Source organism: Mytilus galloprovincialis, chromosome 2 (genome assembly GCF_965363235.1).
Source record: "Mytilus galloprovincialis chromosome 2, xbMytGall1.hap1.1, whole genome shotgun sequence".
NCBI classification, from domain to species: Eukaryota; Metazoa; Mollusca; class Bivalvia; order Mytilida; family Mytilidae; genus Mytilus; species Mytilus galloprovincialis.
The window spans coordinates 44400491-44421346 of NC_134839.1; the positions used below are offsets into that span (position 1 = coordinate 44400491).

At 31.0% G+C, this 20856-nt stretch overlaps 1 protein-coding gene across 4 annotated transcripts in view; it reads right to left on the reverse strand.

The window, feature by feature from the left end:
• The window catches only part of LOC143063650 (stAR-related lipid transfer protein 3-like), a 92418-nt gene that overhangs the window by 12589 nt on the left and 58973 nt on the right, over window positions 1-20856 (reverse strand). For 3 of the 4 annotated variants that reach the window (XM_076235904.1, XM_076235905.1, XM_076235906.1), the window contains exons 9-11: window positions 11138-11229; window positions 3952-4113; window positions 15-110 (exon numbers count right to left, since the gene is read on the reverse strand). In XM_076235904.1, coding sequence (XP_076092019.1) covers window positions 15-110; window positions 3952-4113; window positions 11138-11229 — 350 coding nt within the window. The remainder of the gene's footprint in view (window positions 1-14; window positions 111-3951; window positions 4114-11137; window positions 11230-20856) is intronic. The other variant, XM_076235907.1, reaches the window with a different exon arrangement.

A 20856-nucleotide genomic window follows, 5' to 3' on the forward strand; every position in this document is an offset into this window, starting at 1 on the left:
TTTAACATACTTACTCTGCTTTCTACACAAGTTGGGTTCCAGTGAGAATTCTCTTCTAACTGATAGGCACACTCCTCCCATAAATATTGAGCTCTAAAATCTACCTCACTCTGTAAAATGATGAATAACATGTACAAAATACACTGTTTCATAAAAAAAAATATCTATCCAAATTTACTCAGGAACAATGCATAAAATAATAAATAACATGTACAAACTACACTATTTCATAAAAAAAAAATATCTATCCAAATTCACTCAGGGACAATGCATAAAATAATGATTAACCTGTCCAAAATACACTGTTTCATAAAAAATATCTATCCAAATTTACTCAGAAACAATGCCTGTTTGCAGCTTTTTACATTAATGGGTACAAGAGAACATATTATTGTATAGCAATATAATATTTCCCACAGAACGTAACCAAAAGTTAGCGTGCAATAAATTCTAATATTGCACTAGTGCAATAAATCTTCAAAATTCATGACGTCATCAACGTTTAAATCTTAGTTTAAACCAAGTTTTACTTTAAAATATTATATTGCTATACAATAAAAGGGTTATTGCATGAATATTGGGGAATATTGTCCCTCGTAGAACATATATTGCACTCGCAAGCTCGTGCAATATAAAATTCTACTCGGGACAATATTCCCCAATATTCATGCAATAACCCTATATTATTGTTGTCTAAGTAATAGCATTTAATGTACTGTTTTACCCCATTTTTCAGCAATTAAAGTCTGTTCATGCTTGAGTGAAAAATATTGATTTTCCCCATATTTATACTGAATCCACAATTACTCATAATACCTAAGTATTTCACATGACAAAAAAATAAACAGATTTTTCAAGCTGACACATGAAAATGAGGTATTAAATATGACCAGTTTATATACCGGTACTGTAATGTAAAAGAAGAAAAAATAATAAAAAGATGAAAAATGGTCATATGACAAATAGAAACTTTGTAACATAAGACATCTTGCATACAAGGTCTGAAGCATAAATTGTTGGTACCATAACACTCAAAATAAATGCCAGCCTTCCCTTTTTGGTATGTAGTCTTGCAGTACAATTTAAGAGAGATACATACACTTACACACAAGTTATTGTCTGGAAACTAGAAAAATGATTGTTTTTTGCCTGTTTTTTGCCCCTTATCCCTGCATGTTTGTGGCAAATTCCCCAAAACTCAATCCCAGCTTTCCCTATGTGGTATGGAACCTTGTGGTACAATTTTATAGAGATCCATACACTTATACACAAGTTATTGTCCAGAAACTACAAAAGTGCTTGTTTTTGGGCCATTTTGGCCCCTTTATTTCTAAGATGTTGGTACCATAACACTCAAAATCAATCCCAGACTTCCCTTTGTGGTATGTAATCTTTCAGTACAATTTTAGAGAGATACATACACTTACACACAATTAATTGTCCAGAAACTAAAAAAATGGTTGTTTTTAGCCCCTTTCGTGCCCCTAATTCCTAAACTGTTGGTACCATAACTTCCAAAATCAATCCCAAACTTCCTTTTGTGATATTAAACCGTCTTGCAAAATTTCATAGAGATCCTTATACTTTAACTTAAGTTATTGTTTTGACTCCAAATGTGTTTTTGGATGACGACGACACAGACAACGACGACAAAGACATAGCATTATACCCAACAAAAAAAAAATTGCAGTCGTATAAAAACTAGAAACATTGGAGAAAATCTTCGTGAAAAGACAATAGGCTGTTAAGGCGTTTGTTGACTATTTCAGTCATGTTGACTTATTCATGTTATTGTCTTGCTGATCATTTTTGGCTATTTTCATAAAAGTGTCTGTTGAAGATAATTGGCAAAAATGAAAAAGAAAATGGTAAAATTTAAGGCTGATAACTCCTATCAGAAGTCATCTGACAGTTTGTTATGAACAATAGGTAAACCTCCACATTTCTGGTCAGTCAAATGTTCCCTGTTATAAGCAATTTAAAATTATAGACCAACTTGCATTTTACTGCTATGTTATATTTTTAGCACTGTCTGTCAAATTGGCTCGAAGGCAAGGTGATCACAATTTTAAAACTAAATACCCCAATGATGATTATCATTATGGCCAAGTTTCGTTAGCTTTGGTCCAGCAATTTCAGATGAGACGATTTTTTATAAGTTAAAGAACATTCATGGGCGCTAAGTGATGAGGAGAGCTTTATTAGCTCTTTGGTCAGTTATTAACCATTACATACAATTACCAGGTGGAAACCCAGTTGAAATAGAACAAAAGAATCGAAGCTCTTTGTTAGGGAAGGAGATAAATGCTTACTGTAATGTTTACTATAGTAACAACAATTTTAAAAGTTAATCGAAACAAATAAAACAACAATTTTCTTCTCAATTACTAAGTGTTTTATTTAAAAAACACCATTTGCATAATTTTTCAATTTATCTATTACATAGTAATGCAGAACAATTAGATATCAAATTGACGACATGGGTATCTATCAAGTTGGATGTAGAAAATGCATACGCTCCAATTTTAAAACAAAAATTACCACGGACAGAGAACATATCAATCTATTAGTTCAGTAATTTTCGTGTCTGCCCTTCCATTATGTGACTCAAGAAATAATTCCAAAAAATGTGTAACAATTGTATTGAAAAGAGAAAATCGAGTGCACCTTTTTATGTTAGGGCGTGTTTGAGGTGTATATTTTGTCTTTAAAACGTACAAAGCAAGAGTATTTGATATATCATCTCCCTTCAGATTCTATCATTTTTATATATCATAGCTACAGGTTGACTTTAAAACATAAGAGTAGGTGTGTTCGAATAGCTATTTTTTTTACTGAAAGTGCTTGATGACAGTCTTTTAAGTTGGATGATGAAAATGTATATCTTCGAAAAAATATAATTTTTTGTGTGTGATAACTAGGGTTTATAATCTTTGACCGCTGAAAAGTTTTATAGTCTGCCCTTTTTTTTTTAAATGTTTAAGTATTTTAAAAAAATTCCACCTGACAACCGATCAGACAATAGTTTTAAGTTGAATCAATGCAGACAAGATCATTAACTGATGCTCATTAGCTAGTAGATACATTTGTCTTTTAAAATACAACTGACATATAAGGATCGTAATGGTGCTATGTGGATAAATTTATCGGTTTTAAAGAGCAAAATTGGCAGCGGGTCATCCCTACAATGGCTTCCATTTCTACGATTGTGAAAATGAACTGGCGTCATAGGGAGATATTTTTGACAAAGTAGAATCCTGACTGTTACTCTCTTCTTGAGTACAACAATTTACTTATATATGTTAAAATATAAATATGATCAATGAAAAATGCTTACCATTAATTTACATCTTAGTGGAAAAATAGCAAATACAATGTAACAATTTTGAAGTCTTATATTTAATCTTTCCAAGGGACTCAATGTGACTGCAAGCTTAACAAGGAGACCACTGAGGCATTAATTCAACATGACTACTATATATAGAATTACCATACATTGTCTCGAAATATCATTGTTATTTGTACAAGGCTTTGAAACAGGTAGAAAGCGAGGCTGTGCCGAGCATTTCTACCTGTTTCGAGCCGAGTACAAATAACAGATTGATATTTCGAGACAATGTATGGTTATTCTTTATATACTGCAACTCTTATAACTGTTCAAAATGAATTATTTAGGGTAAAAACCGTCATTCTTTAATTGTGAGCGGACAACGTAAAATTGCTGCGAACCTGTATGTTTTATTGACGTCATAAATAAAACTCTACGGAAACACATTGTCAACGTCATAAACAAGGTGATATACGGTCAGTGACTGTATATCACATATGAATATATGGTCAATGCAATTTGACTGCTCAAATAGCACAGCTGCAGTATATTACATGTATATATATATATATATATATATAAAATTTTATGAAATGCAATCCTTCTTTTAGCATTTGACATACCTGTAGTCTATAAACTTTCCTCTTAATTTTTTTATTGTATATACTGTGAACAATGCCATCTTCAGGGTTATCTCCCTTCTCTAGTTTCCAACCATCTTTAGTTTGATGCATTTCCCAAACAATGTCCATTAACTCATCACCTAACTGAATGTATTCTTGCTCCTGTTAAAATACTAAAATTCTAAGAATAACACTAAAATTCTTAGAAATGTTAACACTTGACAAAATATACCATTTTAAGCACAACATTTTTAAAATATATATTTTTAAAACTTCTCCCAGATTCTGTTGAGATTAAAGATATCATACTTTGTCCTCTGAATTTTAATTCTTTGACACACATTATGTTTATGTTACATTTGTATGTAACATAGTATTCTTATGCAAATACATGGATTTTTATTTAAAATTGCATATATTCTCAGTACTAACAAGTAGAGTATTCAGATATTCATAAAACTTCTAAAAATAAAATATTATTCAAAAACAAGTAGAATATTTGGATTAATTTAAGTAAAATAAATAAATTCATAAAATTTGATAAGTCTCTTATAAGAGGTCCCAATGAAGCTAGTGTGTTACTCGCAAGAAACATACCTAATATGAAAGTTGCATGACTCAGGGTTTGACTTCACATGGAAATTGGACTTTGAATTTATCTGTACAACATAAGTACAGACAGCTTTAATAACGAGTGGAGAATAATTGAATGCATCCAAGAAACAAAATATGAAGATATGATAGATAAAATCAAGGCATCCAGACTATAAAGCAAACTGTACGTGTGCTTAAATTTATATTGCTATAGGTTTGTGCAATTTGCATTAGACATCCAGTTTGTCTACACTGGGATTTGCAAAAAGGTTATGAAAAAAAAGGGAATGTGTCCATGGGACACAGATGATGCCCACACTTGCATACAACATAATAAAGGGACATAAATCAACTGTAAAAGTGACAGTACCCAAATTTGAAATTGATCTGAGTTTCATAACATTTGGTTGAGGCAAACTTAAGTTTGAGAATGGAAACAAAAATAAAGCAATTTTCCATTTGTAAAAGGACATAACTCTAGAACGGTAAAAGTGAGGCCACCAAACTTCCAACTTGATCTGTGTTTTGTGGTAATAAGCATTTTGTATAAGTTTCATAACACCATAAAAATGATATACAAACTCAAGTAATAAATAAACTAGAGGCTCTAAAGAGCCTGTGTGGCTCACCTTGGTCTATGTGAATATTAAACAAAGGATGCAGATGGATTCATGGCAAAATTGTGTTTTGGTGATGGTGATGTGATTGTACATCTTACTTTACTGAACATTCTTGCTACTTACAATTATCTCTATCTATAATGAACTTGGCCCAGTAGTTTCAGTGGAAAATGTTAGTTAAAATTTACAAATTTTATGAAAATTGTTAAAAATTGACTATAAAGGACAATAACTCCTTAGAGGTCAATTGACCATTTCCGTCATGTTGACTTATTTGTAAATCTTACTTTGCTTAACATTATTGATGTTTACAGTTTATCTCTATCTATAATAATATTCAAGATAATAACCAAAAACAGCAAAATTTCCTTAAAATTACCAATTCAGGGGCAGCAACCCAACAACAGGTTGTCAGATTCATCTGAAAATTTCAGGGCAGATAGATCTTGACCTGATAAACAATTTTACCCCATGTCAGATTTGCTCTAAAGGCTGCGGTTTCAGAGTTATAAGCCAAAACCTACATTTCACCCCTATGTTCTATTTTTAGCCATGGCGGCCATCTTGGTTGGTTGGCCAGGTCACAGGACACAATTTTTAAACTAGATACCCCAATGATGATTGTGGGCAAGTTTGGTTTAATTTGGCCCAGTAGTTTCAGAGGAGAAGATTTTTGAAATTTATAAAAATTGAAAGGGAGCTTACATCAATAGATATAAACAATTCACCAAAGTTTCACGGACATTGGTGAAAGCCTTTTTGAGTTATTGTCCGAAGTGTTGAAAATCCCCCTTTTTTTATGAATAAAGCCCCATAAATCCAAAACTAAAAATCTGAAATTTATAAAAATTGAAAGGGAGCTTACATTAATAGATATAAACAATTCACCAAATTTTCATGGACAATGGTGAAGGCCTTTTTGAGTTATTGTCGTACTATCGTAGGTGGGGCATAAAAAGAAACTAAACCAGATGATCCGCAGGGCGCAGCTTTATATGACTAAAGAGGTCGAACCCTGAACAGTTGGGGCAAGTATGAACACAACATTCAAGCTTGATACAGCTCTGAATTTGGATTGTGATTAAATATTTGACACAGCCTAGGTTTCTGACACAGAATGAATGTGGAACTTAAAATGTTTTTTTTGCTTTTGAGCAATACACTTTGCTGTTGAATATTAATCACCTCAACAATTCTTTTTTTATATCAAACATATATATATACAATGTATATATATTCATTAAATAAAATAATAAAATAAGTAAAAAAAATTAACAGAATGGAACTGTTAATTTTTTACTAATTTTATTATTTTATTTAATGAATATATATATCTGCACATGTGAAAATTATTTTTTACGCCTATATATATAACTAGAGGCTCTAAAGAGCCTGTGTCGCTCACCTTGGTCTTGTGCATATTAAACAATGGACACGAATAAATTCATGACATAATTGTGTTTTGGTGATAGTGATGTGTTTGTAGATCTTATTTTACTGAACATTCTTGTTGCTACACTTATCTCTATCTATAATGAACTTGGCCCAGTAATTACAGTGGAAAATATTTTCTAAAAATTTACAAAAATTTATGAAAAATGTTAAAAATTAACTATAAAGGGCAATAACTCCTTAAGGGGTCAATTGACTATTTTGGTCATGGAAACTTATTTGTAGATCTTATTTTGCTGACATTATTGCCGTATACAGTTTATCTCTATCTATAATAATAATCAAGATAATAACAAAAAACGGCAAAATTTCCTTAAAATTACCAATTCAGGACAGTAACCTAACAACGGGTTGTCTGATCCATGTGAAAACATCAGGGCAGATAGATCTTGACCTGATAAACAATTAAACCCTGTCAGATTTTCTCTTAATGCTTCGGTTTTTTAGTTATTAGCCAAAAACTGCATTTTACCCCTATGTTCTATTATTAGCCGTGGCAGCCATTTTGGTTGATTGGCCAGGTCACGCCACACATTTTTTAAACAAGTTACCCCAATGATGATTGTGGCCAAGTTTAGTTTAATTTGGCCCAGGAGTTTCAGAGAAGAAGATTTTTGTAAAAGATTACTAAGATTTACGAAAAATGGTTAAAAATTGACTATAAAGGGTAACAACTCCTTCAGGGGTCAACTGACCATTTTGGTCATGTTGACTTATTTGTAAATCTTACTTTTCTGAACATTATTGCTGTTTACAGTTTTTCTCTATCTATAATAATATTCAAGATAATAACCAAAAACAGCAAAATTTCCTTAAAATTACCAATTCAGGGGCAGCAACCCAACAACAGGTTGTCCGATTCATCTGAAAATTTCAGGACAGATAGATCTTGACCTGATAAACACTTTTACAGTGTCAGATTTGCTCTAAATGCTTTGATTTTTGAGTTATAAGCCAAAAACTGCATTTTACCCCTATGTTCTATTTTTAGCCATGGCGGCCTTCTTGGTTGGTTGGCCGGGTCACGCCACAAATTTTTTAAACTAGATATCCCAAAGATGATTGTGGTCAAGTTTGGATTAATTTGGCCCAGTAGTTTCAGAAGAGAAGATTTTTGTAAAAGATTACTAAGATTTACGAAAAATGGTAAAAAATTGTCTATAAAGGTCAATAACTCCTTAAGGGGTCAACTGACCATTTTGGTCATGTTGACTTATTTGTAAATCTTACTTTGCTGAACATTATTGCTGTTTACAGTTTATCTCTATCTATAATAATATTCAAGATAATAGCCAAAAACAGAAAAAATTCCCTAAAATTACCAGTTCAGGGGCAGCAACCCAATAACGGGTTGTCGGATTCATGTGAAAATTTGAGGGCAGATAGATATTCACCTGATAAACAATTTTACCCATGTCAGATTTGCTCTAAATGCTTTAGTTTCAGAGTTATAAGCCAAAAACTGCATTTTACCCCTATGTTCTATTTTTAGCCATGGCGGCCATCTTGGTTGGTTGGCCGGGTCACGCCACACATTTTTTTAAAAAGATACCCGAATGATGATTGTGGCCAAGTTTGGTTTAATTTGGCCCAGTAGTTTCAGAGGAGAAGATTTTTGTAAAAGTTAACGACGACGGACGACAAGTGATGGGAAAAGCTCACTTGGCCCTTTGGGCCAGGTGAGCTAAAATTGCAGTTTTTATCCAACGCAATCATAGGTTAAATGTAGTTTTCAATTTAGACTCGTTTATATATATATATATATATATATATATATAACTCGTCTAAACATCACCAAACAATGTTAGATCTGTAAATTTGCTTTCGAAATTTTTTTGTTCTTCCCTCGCAGAGATTCGAACCCATGCTACTGAGATATCGTGACACCAAATCGCCTGCACTGTAGCCATCCCGCTAGACATATATAACAGTATTCTTTAAATTGAATTGTTATTGAATTACCTTCCTTACACTGCTTTTAAATTGTCTAAATTGTCCTTTAACAAGAAAAAACCTATTTGCTAAATGATTTGAGCCATAACCCCCCATAACCCCTCATAACCATCCTTTGGTAGTATTGAAACTTGTGGTGTAATTTCAGAGAGATTTGTATGCTTAAACATAACGTTATTGACTGGAAACTACAAAAATGCTTATTTTGGCCCCCAACTTATTGAGACCCACCTTGCAGCAAGAACCCCAAAACTCAATTCCAGCCTTTCCTTTGTAGTAAGAAACCTTGAAGTATAATTTCGAAAAGATATATAAACTTAAACACAAGTTATTGTCTGTAAACTAGAAAAATGTTTCTTTTTGGCTCTTTTTTGGCCCCTTATTCCTACATGTTTGGGGAAATTAACCCCAAACTCAATCCCAGCCTTCCCTTTTTTATATGAAACCTTGTGGTACAATTTCAGAGAGATCCATACAGTTACACACAAGTTATTGTCTTACAACTAGAAAAATATTGATTTTTGGCCCCTTTTTGGCCCTTAAATCCTTGTCTGTTTGCCCCATAACCCTTATAATGAATTTCATTCTTCTTCTTATGGTATTAAACATTGTGGTACAATTTCAGAGCAATTGAAATACTTATACACAACTTATTGTCCTGAAACTAGATAAATGCTTGTTTTGGGCTCCTTTAAGCCCCTAATTCCTAAACCTGTGGGACCATAACCCCCAAAATCATTCCCAACCTTCCTTTTGTGGTTATAAACATTGTCCTAAAATTTTATTGATTTCTATTTACTTATACTTCAGTTATTATCCGGAAACCATCTGTCTTCGGCTGACACTGACTACAATGCTGACGATGATGACGACGTGATACCAATATATGACAAAAAAAATTTTTTAATTTTTGCGAACATATAATAAAATGAAAATGATCCAAAAATTAAAAAAGGGCTACTAGCAGTTACTGATATGCCAGCTCAAGACCTCAATTAATCTGATTTAAAGTTATGTCTTCATCATATGAATATCAAGCACAATCCCACCCGTTATGGGTTTAGTATCATACTATTATAAAATATATGAAAAGAACATAACCTGTATATACACTTTTCTATTCACAACTATCCAAATATCAAGCACAATCCCACCCATTATGGGTTTAGTATCATACTATCATTAAATATATGAAAAGAACATAGCCTGCATATACACTTTTCTATTCACAACTATCCAAATTTGCTTTCAACTGACTTGTGCAAGAATCTACACACAATTACATATTTTTGATAAAAATGTTTTAAAATCATCATTGTCTTATTCTATTTACAGTCAATTATTTCAATTAAAATACAAACTAAAATTCAGCAACAATTTTTGGGGATTCAGCCACAATTTTTTGGTAACCAGTTAACTGTCTTGGATTCACATATTACTTTTCTTTTTTAAAGAAAGTAACTTGTTTTGCCAATCAAAGTGCTTGCTATTTTTTAATATCCTTTTTGGTCATATAGACCTACCGACTGTTAAGGTTCTTATACATTCTTGGCTTTCAAATATTGGACTTTGAGAGTTCCTGATGAAGGTTAATCCATTCAATTTCAGATGCATGAAATTTATAACATGTTGTTTCCATTTTTTTGTAGTTCATTATACTGCACTTCTGGACAAAGGATGATAACTCTAATTTTGAAAGATGACTTTAACAATGACATCATTGGTATTTTCAGAACAGATATTAGATTTCTGCATCTTGCAAAAGTTATTTTATTTTCATGACAAGTATAACATCATTTCTTTAGTTATATATCTTAATATATATTTCTTTGATAAATTTCTGGACAGCGATATGAAATGTATTTATTGATTATTGTTGATCCTCTCAACGAGATTGATTTTCTCCCTTGAGCCAGTACGGCAAAAGTGAGAAATTTAATTAGTAAGATCAAAGAAAAATTTTGTAAAATAGTGATAGAATGTTATGATCTATGCACTATATTTGAAGATTTTTTTATCAAGACGTTAGTACCATAGGGTTTTGATTGCCTTCCATGCAATCTTTACCCCAAAACTCACTGAGCTAGCTGCATTTACCTGTGGGTAGAAAATGTGAATATTGTCATTTTAAATCATATTGGTCTGAGTAATAAATGAGAAAAGTATCATTTATTGTTATCTATGGCATGACATTCTCCTATTTAAAAAAGATTCCCAGATTGACAAAATATTGATGAAAAGTCGACCTACCCTATCTATATTTCTTTAAAACCAGGTTTAAATCACCATTTTCTACATAAGAAAATGCCTATACCAAGTCAGGAATATGACAATTGATATCCATTTGTTTGATGTGTTTGAGCTTTTGATTTTGAATGCGTTGCTTTACCTTAATGTAATTTGGAGAAATATCTAAATAATTTAAGCTGTCATTTTAATTTCAAAATAAAAATTGTATTTCATTTTTATTAACAGGATAAAGTTTGGCTTCTTTGAAACCTTCAGTCCCCTAAAAAAGTGTTAATAAAAAAGTTAGTTTATTTCACATCAAAAGAAGCCAAACCTACCCTAAAACTGATAAAACTGTTAACAGACGAGTGACTTGCCTGTCTACTGTGCCCTCTCGTCCCTTCACTTCTCTCCACATCTGTATCAGATTCTGTAACAGAAAAAAGGATGACATTAAAATGATGCTACTAAGAATTGTGAGGCACCTCTTCTCTTTATTTTTATGGCCCATATCTCAATTTTTCATGTATTTTTATTATTTAGGTACTTGGGTGTAGAAGCTGAGTTGCTATCTTAAATGGATTTGTAGAGGAAAATATGTGCAGATTTTTTCAAGTACTATCATGGCTATAAACTAAGTCTTCTGTCAAATTAGTACAAATAATACTAATAAAAACCTAAATTATGTCTATTAATTGCTGATGTAACCTTGACCTTTGAACTAGTGACATAAAACACCAAAATAGATCTTTTTCACTATTCACCAAAAAAAGGTAAGGCAATCCAAGTTTGTAAGAAATTTCAATTGGTCAACAGATTTTGTTCAGAAATCCCAAACTGTCGTCTGGACATATACTATGTTGTCTGTTTATTTGTAGTCTTGAAACATTGTCTAGATAAATCTGCTGTAATCAATATTGTCCTCCACATTAAAAAACTTGTTTTTAAATAAAGATTTTCAGTATATAATTATCCAAAAAATCCTCAAAACTTTTTCATTAAGTGGTACTTCATTTATTTGTCATTTCTAACATATGAATAAGCCAGTGAAAATAGAGAGAATCAGATTTTCAATGTTATGTAAACTGAATTGCTGTAATTGGATTGAAAATACCATTAAATGTTATGGTTTTATAAGAGAATTATAAAACGAAAAATAAGAAAATATAGTTTATTTATAATTTTTACAAATAGTTAAAGCTAAAAGTATATTATTGGGTTTATTAAGTGGTACAGGTAAAGGTGAAAAATCTGTAGAATATCCCTGTTAACACAATGGACACACAAATAAAAAAAACCTTGAGGTAGACATAAGAAATTTCTATTTGACAAATTAAAAGGTATTTTAGAAAACATGGAAGTTGTAGTCAAACAAATGAAATATGTGCACTCTGCATTAATACATGTTTATTTTATGCTTGCTTAGTCTACACCAAACTGTATAATGATAAATGATCATGTGATTTATAAGAAATAGTTAATAAATACAATGAAGTTAAAATGATAACATAAATTAACATTCTAAATAATATCCAGAAAAAAACAGCACAATTGTGAATATTTGTAACAAAACTGGTACATGTATATGTTCTATATGAAAAAATCCCCTGAATACTAATATTGAACAGAACACATTTTATAAACATTTATGAGCTTATTTTTCTAAAGTGCATTTTCATTTTCAGAGGTGGACAGGTATGCACACTATATAAACTTTTTTTTGTAACAAGCAACATCTTTAATGGTGGTATAATGGCAAAACTTGTCCTCCAAAAAAGAGGGTTATTATGATAGTACATGTATTAGTATTCATTGGTCATGCTAAACTTAAAAAAATAAGAAAATATGGTGATTGCAAATCAGATAACTATCCATCAGAGACCAACTGATATAATAGTAAGGAACTATAGGTCACCACATGGCCTTAAACAATGAGCATATCCCACACCATATAGTAAGCAATAAAAGGCCCAACAAGACAAAGTATAAAATACCTTATTATTCAAACAAGAATAACAACAACCTGATTTATGTACTACACAATAAATGAATAACAATATAGCACAGACATAAATATGTAAAACAAATATTTCCCTTTTCCATGCAACATCAAAAAGAAATCTTTCTTTCACTCTATGGGAAAAACTCTATTGTTCACAAAGGAGTAGGTCCGGTAAGACCCCTTTTTGGCCCCAAAATATAGCAGTTTTACAAAATTGTTAAAATGTAAACTTTTAAATATATATTGGACAGTAGAATGCTTCTGCTACATAAATATTGGTTGTTTTTAGCAATACAATGTACATATATCGAGTACTAGCACCATTAAGTCACGCTAAATTACTGAAATCTTCACAATTCTATCATTTTAGCTAAATTTTAGACGGTTTTCGTGTAAAACGAAAGTGGCCGCATTCGTGTTCATCCTTAATATTGAAATGTAAGTTGTATTTTATGATAATACATAACATATATAAAGATTTTGGATGAACACAGATGCGGCCACTTTCATTTTTGACAAAAACTATCTAAAAAGTGACATTTTTCGACATATTTGGCAGATTTTTCATATTTGAGCTTGAATCGGATCGTTATCAATGACTAAATCAGTTAAAATCTTTCACATAAACTAATTGATTCAAATGAAATAGACACTTAAGTCTTTAAAAAGAGGTCAAATTCATTCGTCAGATGAACTTGAAATTTGAGGCCAAAATTGATCCTTACGGGACCTACTCCTTTTACTCATGTGTACATTATAATTCTGTTCCTAAATAATAATTCAAGCAAATTCTTTCATCTATCAGAAAATTATCCCTTAAATGAGATAAATAAGCATAGATTTAATGGAATAACTGAAAGTTCCAAGGTAATAAGACTTCTATCACATTATCTTTTCTGATAAAATGCAGTATGCAAAAACAATGCATTAAATCAGTTTATGGAATCCATTAGATTCTTATTAATATTTTCAATGCAAACATTTTCCCTAAAAACTTGTATTAAAGTCTAATAATTCAGCTATATTTACCTTCCTCTATTTTTAATTTACTGACTAAATATCCTAAAATTCCATGATGTTTGTGATGGTGATTAGGATGTTTTTTCTCCACAACATTTTCCATATTAATTTTTCAATATCTAGATTTCATTTTCTTCTTCTCAAAATCATAAATCAAAGAAACTTTTAAGCACTGATTTTTGTTATCATGAATTTAAAAAAATATATCAGCACATCATTGTCAGGAAAATGTGTGTCAACTAAAAATTGATGGTCATGCAAAGTTGTCAAATATAGAATTTTATGTGCAATGCACTATTCAATTTAAAAATACTCAATACTAATTGTTACACAGCAAATTCCCCCAAATCAAAAAAAGGCACCAACGTTTTGTTATTTTTAAATGAATTAAATCCTAAGCCTTTTTCAAATTCATTAATATCAAAGTAATTGAAATGTAATAAAGTATGTATTGTGAAAATATAGTGAAAACCAATATACATTCATTATTTTGATCGTATGATCTATCACCACATGTGTGTCATGAAGAAATCCAGGTAAATCACAAATCATTCTATACATTCATATTAGTACACTGTACCAGAATATCTTTTAATAATGTTAACCATTTAATGAGAATGTCACACAAATGAATAACTTATATTTCGGAAGTGCAAATTTATTTCAATTTTAAATCTGCTCAAACAATCCTTCTTTATAAACTATATGTGGTGTAAAAATTTAGACATTTAAATAACAAAATTCCTGTGCACGTATATGAGATATATTGATAACATGAACAAAATCAGTCAATGATATTTAAAAAAAAAAAAGATGAATGGTGAGCATTAATGATACACAGGGATATTGGATGTGAAAGAACATCAAGCTTGAAACCAAAGTTTTGTCTGATTTTTAGGTCTTAAGAAAAAAAAAACCAACAAGAATGTGTCCCCAGTTCACAGATGCCCCACTCGCACTATCATTTTCTATGTTCAATGGACCACGTTGGGGTTAAACTCTAATTCGGCATTAAAATTATAAAGATCATATCATATCAAAATGTAATGCATGGTGATACACAGTATGTAATAAATAAGCCTGCTAAACACTCAACAGGAGCAATGATTGTGACAACACAGGATAGCATTCCAATTTGAAACTTGATACCAAATTACAAGAAACTCTGTGTACACAATAATACATTGCAATCAAATGGTGGCATAAAATATATTCACCGAAAATACTGAAATCTGAGGAAAATTCAAAACGGAAAGTCCCTAATAAAATGGCAAAATCAAAAGCTCAAACACATCAAACAAATAGATACCCATTTTCAAACGAGCAGGGTTTAGAAATATCCATGTCCACCAGCACTATATATAGAATTTATGAAAATTTGGAAACTTTTTTGAATAATTCTCCAGAAAATATGGGTTTCAAAAATTATGTTGTAAATATACACTCATTTACATTAAATCATTAATAAATGAAGAATGTGGCCATGAGAAAACAGGTGCCCTCACTTGTGTATATATTTATTGCAACCTCTGAAAAAAAAATTAATTTACAAAGGGACATAACTCAAGAAAAGCAAAACTGATGCCACCAACTTCAAACTTGATATGTGTTTGGTGGTATTAAGTATTGTCTTACAGTCTATGATATTCATAACATTTGGTTGAAACAAACAAAATTTAGAGTGTAGAAACAGCAAATGAAGCAATTTATAAAGGGATGGAAATAATTGGAAAATGGTGAAAGTGAAACCACCCAAATTTAAACTTGATCTGAGTTTGGTGGTAATAAGCATTTTGTATAAGTTTCATTCATAACATTTGTATGAGGCAAACTAATTTTAGGACTTTAAGGACGGACAGACATTAACTGTGAGACATACAAGGGTAAAATTTACTAAATGAAAAAAATGTGCTATTCCCTTTCATTCCATTACAGTGCTAAAAAATTGACTTAAGCCGAGAAAATATATATTATAATAATATAATAATACTAATATTTTATTCAATAAAATATCAAAGCATATTAATAATTACAATACACAATATATACAATACATAAATACAATACTAACACATATATGGTAAAATATATTGGTATTTTATGAGTGTAGTATCCTACAGTGCATGGACAAAATTTGCTGATATTTTATACCCATGAAAGCTCTAAAGCTTGTTTCAAATGGGGTCCCTTCATGTAAACGGCTTTTAAAAGCTGTTTTTATATCTTCATGTAAAAGTTTTACATGAAGATATGAAGAACTTTTTTGATACCATCAAGGCAAAACTGAGTTATTTGTGAATATATTTGCTATATGGAATACCTGTTTGTCACCATAACTTAAAGAAATGTGGATCATTTTATGTTCGTTCCCCTAAATGTGCTGGTTTACCACTTTTAAATACTTCTTTCAGTTAAGGCATGATAAACTACCTGTATCCAATCCCATAGTAAAAAGTACATTCAAACAGATAAAAATAAATGTTCCATTCAACATATTCAAATTGTATTCATTTTTATCAAATGTTTTACAACAAATGCACAAAATCAATATTTTTCATACTGCACATCCATTCCATGCTATGATAGATATGCCATATTTTGTTAATAATATCTCAGAGCAATTATTCTGTCTTGAGGTGATGAAACCAGACATTAGAGTAGACACTTAAAACAACAGCACATATATGAAAAATATAGCTGAACAAGAATGTGTTCATAGTACACGGATGCCCCATCCACATTATCATTTTCATGTTCACAGGACTGTGAAAATGGGGAAGAAAGTCAAATTTGGCATTAAAATTAGAAAGATCATATCATAGGGAACATGCATACTAAGTTTCAAGTTGATTGGACTTAAACTTCATCAAAAACTACCTTGACCAAAAACTTTAACCTGAAGCCAGACCGACGGATGGACGGAAGGTACAACCAACAGACAGACAGATGGATGGACAGTTTGACAGACGGACAGTTAGACAATGGTAGATCATAATAAGTCCTTTAAACGAGCGTATAGAAACATCATCAATTCAACTGTAAACCAGGTGCTCCGCAGGCCGCAGCTTTATACGACCGCAGAGGTCTAACCCTGAACAGTTGGGGCAAGTATGGACAAAACATTCAAGCGTGATACAGCTCTGAATTTGGATTGTGATCAAATTTTTGACATTACATGGTTTTTTTTTTACACAAAACAAATGTCAAGATTTTACAATTCAATTAAAGATTTCTTCTTCAAACTTTTTAAATCTAAAATTATATAGTTGACACAGCATAGGTTTCTGACACAGAATGAATGTGGTCTAATGAACTTAAAAGTTTTTTTTTGCCTTTGACCAATTCACTATGCTGTTGAATATTAATCCTCTCAAAAAAATGTTTGAAGAAATTTTCTTTTTATTTATGAAATCTGAAATGAGAAAAATTTAAAAAAAAAAAAACCTTTTTTTTTCACATCCCCGTTTCCCTTTTTCCAAAACTGATATCAATTCAAATTTCTAATGGAGTTTGCAACAATAACTACTCTTTTAAATACATCATAAAATATTAAAATGTAAAATAAAGTGCTTGTTATCACTGAATGGTAAAGATTGGTTGGTAGTAAAAGTGAATATACATTGTTTATTGTATAAAACAATAAAAAAAAACTTCATCAGCAACATTTTATATTGGCAAATTTCCAATGAAGTTATTTACATAAAGTTATTGGCAAATAAAAATAGAAAATGACATCATAGTCATGTCTGGCAAATGTCCAACATACATTATCTAAAAACATTTTAGATAAGATAAGGAAAAAAAGCTTCATCAGCAACATTTTATATTGGCAAATTTCCAATGAAGTTATTTACATAAAGTTATTGGCAAATAAAAATAGAAAATGACATCATAGTCATGTCTGGCAAATTTCCAACATATATTATCAACTACTACTCTATACAAAGAAAGATAACTCCAATTGAAAATTAATTGCTATTGCACAATATTGTGCAATTAGATATTTCTTGCTATTGTGCAATACTGTGCAATTGAAAATTTCTTGCTATTGCACAATACTTGATATGGAATCCTGATTTGGACCAACTTGAAAACTGAGCCCATAATAAAAAATCAAAGTACATATTTAGATAAAGCATATCAAATAAGCCCAAGAATTTAATTTTTGTTAAAATCAAACTTAGTTTAATTTTGGACCCTTTGGACCTTAATGTAGACCAATTTGAAAACTGGACCAAAAATTAAGAATCTACATACACAGTTAGATTTGGCATATCAAAGAACCCATTTATTCAATTTTTGATGAAATCAAACAAAGTTTAATTTTGGACCCCCATTTGGACCAACTTGAAAACTAGGCCAATAATTAAAAATCTAAGTACATTTTTAAATTCAGCATATCAAAGAACCCCAAGGATTCAATTTTTGTTAAAATCAAACTAAGTTTAATTTTGGACCCTTTGGACCTTAATGTAGACCAATTTGAAAACGGGACCAAAAATTAAGAATCTACATACATAGTTAGATTCGGCATATCAAAGAACCCCAATTATTCAATTTTTGTTGAAATCACACATAGTTCAATTTTGGACCCTTTGGGCCCCTTATTCTTAAACTGTTAGGACCAAAACTCCCAAAATCAAACCCAACCTTCCTTTTATGGTCATAAACCTTGTGTTTAAATTTCATAGATTTCTATTTACTTATACTAAAGTTATGGTGCGAAAACCAAGAATAATGCTTATTTGGGCCCCTTTTTGGCCCCTAATTCTGTTGAGGACCAAAACTCCCAAAATCAATCCCAACCTTCCTTTTGTGTTCATAAACCTTGTGTTTAAATTTCATTGATTTCTATTTACTTATACTAAAGTTATTGTACGAAAACCAAGAATAATGCTTATTTGGGCCCTTTTTTGGCTTCTAATTCCTAAACTGTTGGAACCAAAACTCCCAAAATCAATCCCATTTACCTTCCTTTTGTGGTCATAAACCTTGTGTCAAAATTTCATAGATTTCAATTTACTTAAACTAAAGTTATAGTGCGAAAACCAAGAAAATGCTTATTTGGGCCCTTTTTGGACCCTAATTCCTAAAATGTTGGGACCAAAACTCCCAAAATCAATCCCAACCTTCCTTTTGTGGTCATAAACCTTGTGTTAAAATTTCATAGATTTCTATTCACTTTTACTATAAAGTTAGAGTGCGAAAACTAAAAGTATTAGGACGACGACGACGACGCAGACGACGATGCCAACGTGAAAGCAATATAAGACGAAAAATTTAAATTTTGGCGGTCGTATAAAAAGGTTCTATGGCAATTAAATGTCCAGAAAGGATGTTTCATTATGGAGGCTAAAACAGTATTATAGGGTGTCATGTACTTATTATTCAATTTATATACTACCACATACATGCTGCAAAAATACTATTGTTTTTCTCAATACTTTTGTCAATAACATCTACTTTCAAATAAAAGAAACAGTGGAATTCTTACCCTTATCTGCATTCCCACGTTTAACCAAAAGGAGAAACGCCCTTTTAACCCTTGCAATCATCACCAAAGCTGACAACATATTTTGCAATTGGATGAATGTACACAATATATCCAATTTCCTAATAATACTGTAAAAGTTGAAAAATAAGAAAATTCGTAAAAGTTTACTTTCAAATTTCAACTGACCGTCACATTCTACTATTTATTTTGAATGAACCACTAAGACTAAACAACTAATGATGACCAACAGAAGCTTATTAATTTTCAAGATTCAGTAAAAGTGGGTAGGTTTTCTGAATTAATAAACCAATCCTGGATTAGGAGGACCTAAAAGAATAATGTTAAGGCCTCACAGCTTCATCCAGAATCAATTTGTTTAAGGTAAATCAACTTATTTTCAAAATGAATTCAAAAAAAATTCAAAATTTAAAACACAATCTTAACAGATTTAACTTAATAGAAATTGGGTTTCCATAAATAATTACTCATTTCAATGAGATTAAACATTCCCTTGTTGGTCCCCTTCAATTGAGCTAATTGTTGACACATCTGTAAGATCATGATGCCTCTGTGTGACACACAGAATCAGGTGTTATATTGAAGTTTCCAATTAATCTGTTGCTGTCTGCTGAGCAGACGTCAGAAATAGAGCCTGTAAAAAATCTGATTAAAAATTCTTACTTAAAACAGAAATTTGTGCATTTCTTTCTACTCTCAAAGCAATATTTATTCTGAATAATATTTCATTGACAATAAAGTGACGCATGACCCTTAATTACTCTTGAGACTGCATTTTTAAAGAACCTGCATTAATTTATATGCATATACCATGGAAGTAATAATTAAATATTACTTCCATGCATATATATCAACAATAAAAGATCATATTCATAATCAACTCATTGAGGCAAATTAAAGCAGACTTGGACATTTTTGTTTGAGGCACAAAAACAAATTATTGATAGAATGAAAACAAAGAAATATTTTCCATAGGGAATCAATTCTAACACAGGGAAATAATTTTAGGATATGCAGTGTATAGTTTCTACCACTGCATGAGACTTGAAGAGAGTTTTCAATGTTTAGATTTTTAAACTGTCTGTAGTGAAGAAATATCATAGTACAATAGATTTTCTGGTGGAATCTGTTTCTTCTATGATTTCGAGATGATTTATGCACAAATTTTATCTTTATTTTTCAGCGATCTGCAAAAAGGACGTGTTTGTTCTATGTGACTTCACCAAGTAAGGTAGCTTTTTTTCATGACTTCAGAGGAAAGCAAGATGTCATAATTAAGTACTTTTTGTCTAATTATTTAATTGTTTGCCAGCTCACCTCTTTCATCAAATAAATGCAAAGCTATTAATCTCTGTGGAGCGTTTTTAGTGGGACCTTTTAATTTCTTTTTGAAAAAGCAATCATTCCTTGATATAGCTTGACAAAAAAATTAACCCTAAGTGATGAAAATGCATGTACATTTACTGTACTTGTGCCAATGACACATTATGTCAAAATAAGAGGTGGTAATTCAAAATATGTCA